The sequence below is a fragment of the Capsella rubella genome, unplaced genomic scaffold, assembly GCF_000375325.1.
Source record: "Capsella rubella cultivar Monte Gargano unplaced genomic scaffold, Caprub1_0 scaffold_3, whole genome shotgun sequence".
NCBI classification, from domain to species: Eukaryota; Viridiplantae; Streptophyta; class Magnoliopsida; order Brassicales; family Brassicaceae; genus Capsella; species Capsella rubella.
The window spans coordinates 7,882,411-7,891,118 of NW_006238921.1; the positions used below are offsets into that span (position 1 = coordinate 7,882,411).

Here is an 8,708-nt window from a genome sequence, read left to right on the forward strand (position 1 = left end):
GTTTCGACACGTTCAGACACGCGGCTCGCTGGTGTTGTAGTGGACATGTTCTGCACGTCAATGTTAGACGTTGCCGACGAGTTTACCCTCCCGACTTATATCGTATACACGTCGAACGTTTCGTATCTCGGGCTACAGTTCCACGTTCAATCTCTTTACGACAACAAAGAACTTGACGTAAGTGAGTTGAGAGACCCTGACGTAAAGTTTGACGTTCCAACACTGACTCGACCATTTTCAGCGAACTGTTTGCCTTCGGTGATGCTAGACAAGAAATGGTTTCCTTACGTTTTGGGTCGAGCTAGAAGTTTTAGAGCAACGAGAGGTATTTTAGTAAATTCAGTGGCTGAGATGGAACCTCAGGCGTTAAAGTTCTTTTCCGGGGAGAATACGAATACTCCTCCGGTATACACGGTTGGACCCATTATGGACTTAAAAACCAAAGACGACGATGAGAAGACAAGGGAGATTTTGTCTTGGCTAAGAGAGCAACCGAAAAAATCTGTAGTGTTCCTCTGTTTCGGGAGCATGGGAGGTTTCAATGAAGAACAAACAAGAGAAACAGCCGTGGCGCTAGAGCGGAGCGGCTATAGGTTCTTATGGTCGCTCCGTCGCGCTACTCCGGTGGAAGGTATTTCCGGTTTTCCTCCCGGAGAATTCACGAACTTAGAAGAGGTTCTTCCAAACGGTTTCTTGGATCGGACGGCGGAGACTGGAAAGATCATAAGCTGGGCACCACAAGTAGATGTGCTGAATAGTCCTGCGATAGGAGCGTTCGTGACACATTGTGGATGGAACTCGATTCTTGAGAGTCTATGGTTCGGTGTTCCGATGGCAGCGTGGCCTATCTATGCGGAACAACAGTTTAACGCGTTTCATATGGTGGAGGAGCTTGGTTTAGCGGCGGAGGTGAGGAAAGAGTATCGGAGAGATAATATGTTGGGGGAGTCGAAGATCGTAACGGCTGAGGAGATTGAAAGAGGGATCAAGTGTGCGATGGAGCAGGATAGCAAGATGAGGAAGAGGGTGATGGAGATGAAGGATAAGCTCCACGTAGCGTTGTTGGACGGTGGATCTTCGAAGTGTGCTCTAAAGAAGTTTGTTCAAGACGTGGTCGAAAATATTCCATAGGAATGTCAATGTGGTTGGTCAGATAAAAAAGGCGTACGATGAAATAATTGAAGACCACAAAGATGACCATTGTCTATGGATGTCTTACGTTTGTCTAGGAAGCAAAATAATGCAGTTTATGTCACATCTATCTCTTGGGTTTGTTTTATGTTCACGAAGATGTCTGAATTTATCAAACTCTGATTTTATCATATGATTTTAAAATCAATTATCAGGATTTAAAAAAATTGATCTATATCCACCATACACGATTTTATGTCATGAATCTTAAATTTGTTTCAAAGTGAAAGGTTCTAAACACCTACATCTCGAGCTCTCGTATAAATAAATTATAGGGTGAGTAGGGTAATTAGTACATTTTTGGAAGTTATTTAGTAAAGCAGTACGTTTACTATTTAATATTGTGAGAATGATACGTTTTTGCTTTTTGTGTAATGAAGGGGTTGTGAGATAGGGCTGGAAGTGGGCCATTAGACACTTGGGGAGAGTTACCAAAAAGGGCTTGTCTAATGGATACTCGGTTTTGCGGATTTGCATAGGGTAGGGGGAATATGTGTAAGCAAGAATATAATGTAGATAAATATACACATCTATCTGGCCCATTGGTAACGAGAAGGCCCATTAAGCGAATAGTGGGTAAACTCGATCTGCCTTCTTCCTTCTGCTGCTACGGCGACTGTAGATCCGGTTAAGATCGAACTGAACGGGGATATGGACAATCTGGTTATGTTAGTCATAGTTTCACGAGTAATCATGATATTAAATTGGAGGGAAAAAAGCTTAGGGATGTGTAGCCAAATAAGAGAAAAGTCGATCTTCTTACATTGGGAAAAGGGTGGATAGAGAAAGAAGATTAGAGGAGCTTAATCAACAATGGAAGGTAAGGAAAAGAGGTTTAGAGCTTTTTACTGTTTTGTTTATGCTATACAGAATCATACGCATGTACTAATGCTTGTTTGTGTACCGAACTCGTAGTGGACGGTGACGATGATGCTGTGGTGGTACAGAGTGGGCGGTGGATACTGTACAGCTCGGGTGAATGGGACTTTAAGATGGACACTTTCAAACGGGGGAGGTGTTTAAGACTGGGGAAAATAAAAAGTTTGAAAGATCTTAGAGACAAGGTTAGCATGATGTACGGAGTAGATAAGGAACATAATAGTATGGAGCTGAGCTATATGTTTGAGGACAGGCTAGCTAATCTGAACGGAACCCCGCCTGGACCAACGTTGATTGGAGACGATAGGCAATACAGATGCTTTAAGTCGCTAAGCTTGGGTGATAAATCAGTGAACTTGTTTGTATGCGTCAGAGACATCGACGGAAATGTTGTTTTAGGAGATATGGGTAATAGAGATGAGAGAGCTTTGGGGTTAGTGGAAGATATCCAAAACACCAATGATAGAGCTGAACGATGTTCACCCTCCCTGATACAAGGTAATGTAGGTTACTTTGCTGGGCTAATGTCATCAGTGATGGAGAAACAGAGTTTTTGTGCCGAAGGTTTTCAAATAAAAGATACAGAAGTGGTAAATAATTCTTGTGAAATTGAAGATGAGCTGCTGCTAGAATACTTGGAAGATGTTGAAAATGGAAGCGAAGATGGAAAAGGTTGTCAGACAAATGAGGTGGATAGTGGAGAAGACAGCGATGACACAGTTTCTGACTCTGAGTACAGCAGCTACGGAGGAAGTGAGGAGAAGGAGGAAGAAGCAGTGTATGATGGCTTCCCCTCTGGAATTCGTCCTTTTGAATGTAATGCGGCAAATGAGTCATCAGAGAGTGATTTTGTACCACCATCAAAGAAACGTAAAGGGAAAGAGACAATGGTCAAGGAGTCTGGAAAGAGTTTGGGAGAAGTCGATGAGATGAGGATGTTGGAGAAAAGTTTCAAACAGGGCATAAGGATGACGGATATCTATGGCTTCGAAGACCTGGATCCCATGTTTGATGATGAAGATATGGATGCAAAGGCTGCACATGTGGATTTGACGAAAGAGGATGACAATATGTACGTGGGGAGGACATTTGCTAACAGAGAAGACTACAGAGTCGCATTGTCGATTTATGCGATAAATAGGATATTCAGATTCAAGTTTGTAAGATATGAGAAAGATTCTCTGGTAGCAGAATGCTATGACAAGAAATGTTGTGACTGGAGAATCTTTGCAAAACAAGTAGCTGGTACCGATGAGTATGAGGTTAAAAAGGCAAAACTTGAGCACCTTTGTAATGTGCAAACTCGTAGCAAGTTCTCGAAACACGCAACCTCAAGAGTGATTTTATCGCTGTTAAGGGCTAAGTACGCAAAAGAGTACTGTAACCCAAAACCACGAGACATGCAAGACTGTGTGCTAAGTGAACATAGCGTGAAGATGACATATTGGAAATCGTGGAGAACAAGGGAATTGGCTGTGGTAACCGCACATGGGACAGAGGAAAGTAGCTACCTATTGCTGCCGGTTTATTTGCACGTACTCCAGCTAGCAAATCCAGGAACTGTTTACAGGCTGGAAACTGAACTGGATGATGATGGTGAGGACAGGTTCAAATATGTCTTTCTCAGCTTGGGTGCTAGTGTTAAGGGTCTGCCGTATTTGAGAAGGGTTGTGGTTGTGGACGGCACTCATCTTTTTGGAAAATACAGAGGGTGCCTGCTAACTGCGAGTTGCCAGGACTCCAATTTTCAGATATTTCCAGTAGCTTTTGCAATTGTGGACAGTGAGAATGATGAGTCATGGGGGTGGTTTATGAGGCAGCTGAGGGGGATTATAGATGATGGTCCAGATTTGACTTTCATCTCGGACCGTTGTCAATCTATTATGAAAGCAATTTCAGAGGTTTTCGAAGCTTCACATCATGGGGCCTGCCTTGTACACATAAAAAGAAATGTAAAAGCAAAGTATGGTAAAAAAAGTGGGTTACCTTCTCTGGTGTGGAGAGCAGGAAGAATGTTCAGAGTTGCAGATTTCAAGACGGAGTACAAGAGAATCAAGCGGAGGAATCGAGTGTGTTGGCGGTTCTTGGATGAGATTGGTGTCGAGAACTGGAGCAGAGCACATTTTGAAGGAGAAAGGTACAATATGATGTCGTCTAATATTGCAGAGTCGCTTAATAAGGCCTTGCTTCCGGCTAGAGGCAGCCCTATTGTTGCATTGTTAGAGTTTATTAGGAAGATGTTAGGAAGGTGGTTTGCATCACGACGAAAGAAAATATCAAGGACAGTTGGGGATATACCTATCGCAGTGGAAAAGCAGTTGATGAAGAGGTTTAAGGAAGGTCTGGGCATGACTGTGTTGGCTGTGGGTAGCTGGGATTACGAAGTGGTGACCAAAACTGGGTCTCGGTATATTGTATCATTAGAGGACAGAACTTGCAGCTGCCTGGAATTTCAAAAAATCAAACTGCCCTGCGCTCATGCAATGGCTGCAGCTAATGATAGAGATTTGGAATACAGGACTATGGTATATGACATATACAGAATCGGTGTTTGGACCAAAACAGTCGCAGAGCCAATTCTACCAGTGCGAGATCCTGCAGATGTGACTATCCCTGCAGAGATAAGGATTAGGTATTTGATGCCACCGAGGTCAAAGAGACCACCTGGGAGACCACCTAAGCTACGGGTTCATTCGGCGGGTGAATATGAGGTAATAACTAGTTTCGAATATATAACATAGTACATACATGACAAATGGGAGGTAATGACCAGTTTGGAAAATTTTGCAGGGGACAAACAAAACGAAACAACCAAACAAATGTGGAAGGTGTGGAGGCTTCGGTCACAATAGGGTAACTTGTTGTGCACCGCTAGGCTAAGGAAGGTTGGAAGGGTCCTGAAAACTTTTTGGTAACTGGATGCATCATGTATGGAATGATGTGGGATTAGACATTATACTGATATTCGTTTGTAGACAATTTCAGATTAATGTCTTTGTCCCCATTTTCATTTATTTGGGCGTGAACCTATTTAGACGTGTAATAGTGTTAGCTCCAGTAGTAGTATAGTATGTGTTGTTTTTGGATGAAAATGCAGAAGCCAACCTACTAGTTAAGCAGTTTTAACGTAGAAACAAACATATGTACATAAAATAATCTGTACATAAAATAATCTGTACATCAACGTCTGTACACACTGTACCTATGCTAAAACCACGGGAAAGTTAACTGCTATCTCGTTCAGCAAAAATATGTACAGACCACTGTCTGTACGTAACCAAGTAATTGTGTAAAGAAAAGAAAATATTCTGTAGGATATATAAGTATAGTGTTGAACAGATATTTCGATAGACGGTATAAATGGTGCATATAATGAAACCTTTGTACACAACACTATCAATAATAGCTGTACAACGCTAAGTGTGTACATAATCCTAGCAGTTGAGCGATTTAACGTACAAAAAATCATATGTACATAAAATAAACTGTACATGATCTCAACATCTGTACACACAGAACCTATTCTATATGCAGAATAAAATATGTACACACCACAGAAAAGTTAACTCCTATATCGAATCATCAAACATGTACAGACCACTGTCTGTACGTAACCAAGTAATTGTGTAAAGAAAAGAAAATATTTTGTAGGGTATATAAGTGTAGTGTGTTTTACATATTATATACAGAATATACAGAGAAGTGTTGAACAGATATTTCGATAGACGCTATAAATGGTGCATATAATGAAACCTATTCTGTACGGTATATACGGAAAAATATGTACAGACCACTGTCTGTACGTAACCAAGTAATTGTGTAAAGAAAAGAAAATATTCTGTAGGGTATATAAGTATAGTATGTTTTACATATTATATACAGAATATACAGAGAAGTGTTGAACAGATATTTCGATAGACGGTATAAATGGTGCATATAATGAAACCTCTGTACACAACACTATCAATAATAGCTGTACAACGATAAGTGTGTACATAATCCTAGCAGTTGAGCGATTTAACGTACAAAAAATCATATGTACAAAAAATAAACTGTACATGATCTCAACATCTGTACACATACAACCTATTCTATATGCAGAATAAAATATGTACACACCACAGAAAAGTTAACTCCTATATCGAATAATCAAACATGTACAGACCACTATCTGTACATAACATAACAAATTTAGAGGGAAAAAACTATTCTGTACGGTATATACGTATATTTTGTACGGTATATAAGTATATATACAGAATATACAGAAAGTGATGAACAGATAATTGGGTAGACGGTATAAATGGTGCATATAATGAAACCTCAGTACACAACACTATCTGTACCAAACTGTACAACGCTCAGTGTGTACATACTCCTACGATTTGGGTTTTAATACAAAAAGCCTACTGAACACCTATATTAATTAAATACAAATTACAAAATTGTAAAAAATGAAAGGTGTAATGGATAAGAGGGCAATAAATAAAGGTGGTTAATGAACAAGCTTACTAACTACCCAACCAATTTCCTTCTTCGACTTTATATATAGACGTACGATAGTTGGATGGTGAATATGCTTAACCAAAGCAAATGGAAAACACAACTAAAGAAATTAACATGGAACCTAAAATGCTTGATCTCCCCGATGATATTTTCGAAGACATAGTGAAGAGAGTTGCAAGCGATCGTTGGTGGCTACTTGGCCCAATCTTGAAAGCTGGTTCGAGAGGGAAAAAGGTTGTGTACAGCCATAACGTTCTGAAAGGAGCATGCATCTACTCGTTATGTGGCCATCCATCCGATTTCAACACTTCACGCAATGCAGCAGGCGGGGATCAGCTAGAAGGACGACACCGGCCTTTTTTCCAGAGATGCCTAGACGCTGGAAACAAAATAGCCATTTACTACGAAGGGCTAAGGGTTGTGGCCGAAGATAGGGATATAAATGGAGGGATTGCGTTACTCAGCCGAAACGTGCCGGCTGAAGCTGACGCCACCCTTGCGTGTGGGGTTTTCTCAATCTGTACGGGGGATGAAGACATGGCTGTACACTATCTACAGCAGTTTGAGACGCACCATTGCGCATTGACATCGGAGGGAGTGAGACTAACAGGCGACGACTTGTTGATGGAACTATCTCAGTATTCAACCGCTCGTACGAACACATACAAAGAGGCGTTCAACTATCCAGATAGCACTGTAGTCCCTTCTCCAGCTTGTGCTCTCCTATGTTGCATGGGATTTGGTCGTTACTCTCTTCTTTATTCGGATTACGATATCCTTTGCAAGGATTACTATTTATGGTGGCTGTCGACAAAGGTATCTGAAATGCTCTAATGTTATGGGGAACTTTAAATGCAAGGATGTTCTTCTATAACTAATATTCTACAAGATCTGAGTAATCGGCTTTGTTTGGGGTAGGTTGTTTTTGTGCTATTATTCGAATAAGAAACAGTTTGTGAAATATATATTTTTATAAATTTCTGTCATTTTAATATTTGTGTGTTTGTAAGATTTTGTTGTGTAATTCGGCTTTATCCATGGAATATGTGTAATATTGGTTTGAAATCAAATAGATATTTTGATATTTCCGGTTAGACACTGTGCCATATGTATGTAATGGGAGAATTTTTAATATGAAAGTTAAAATTGATTTAAAAGGAACCAAACCAAATGACAAAAAGAATGAATCATAGTTGGTTTACAATCAAATTATACTTTTGAAACTTAGTTGTTTTAAAAGGGTAAAACTTAGTTGGTTTACAAAAATATCTTATCGAGCTGTTGCTCATGAAAACATGATAAATGTAAAAAAAAAGATTTCAGAAGCTAAGTTACCCCACGTGGGTTAAAGTCATTATTAACACAAACACACAACCATGATTGTGGAAGACAGAAACGGCAAATTCACGGAATCGAGAAAATTATATAAAAACCATATAATTGTGTGGATATAACATCTCCATCTTTACCGATAATTGTGTATATAGATAGTTCCACACACATAATATCGAAGGGACAAGGGTGGTTCTTGCAGTGTAGAGTTAACTTATATGTAAAGTCCTGCTACACCAGTACTTATATATATGTTGCGACTGTACTGTCCAATCGTTGTACAGGTTTACTTTGTCTGACGTTTGAAATTGACTGTACTGTCCAACCGGACTGTACACTTCTGGGGCTGAAATTGGATAGTCATTAAATATCCATCGTTAGTGACCCCATTGGTAACTCCCCTTATTAATATATAGATAGTTTTTGGTTAGCATTACAAATACACCACCTTAAATTTGATCACTCACTTGAAAATGGCATCGATTCCAGAACTTTCCGACGATGTCTTTAAGAAGATAGTAAAAATACTTGGAAGTCGTAGTTTGTTATTTCTTGGACCGATCCTGAGGGCTGGGCGAAGTGGCAGGGACGCCGTTTACACACCATCGATCCTTAAGGCTGCAAGAATCCACAGGGTGTGTACTCATCCAACCGAAATCAACACTACCGACAAACCTGGTGGGGGTCTCCAACGAGAAGGAGCTCACCGAAAAATATTCGAGCGTTGCCTGCGTGCCGGCAACAAAACAGCCATTTACTATGAGGGGCTCAGGATTGTGGCCGAAGACAGGGACATTCGG

General features: G+C 40.3%; 1 protein-coding gene across 1 annotated transcript in view; it reads left to right on the plus strand.

Annotated features, from left to right (window-relative positions):
- The window catches only part of LOC17891231 (UDP-glycosyltransferase 71B1), a 1,776-nt gene extending 436 nt beyond the window's left edge, over positions 1-1,340 (plus strand). The window contains exon 2 of the mRNA XM_006300202.2: positions 1-1,340. This exon is cut by the window's left edge and continues 37 nt beyond it. Within this exon, the coding sequence (XP_006300264.2) occupies positions 1-1,131 (1,131 nt within the window). The 3' untranslated portion in view covers positions 1,132-1,340.
- Positions 1,341-8,708: the final 7,368 nt, after the last annotated feature.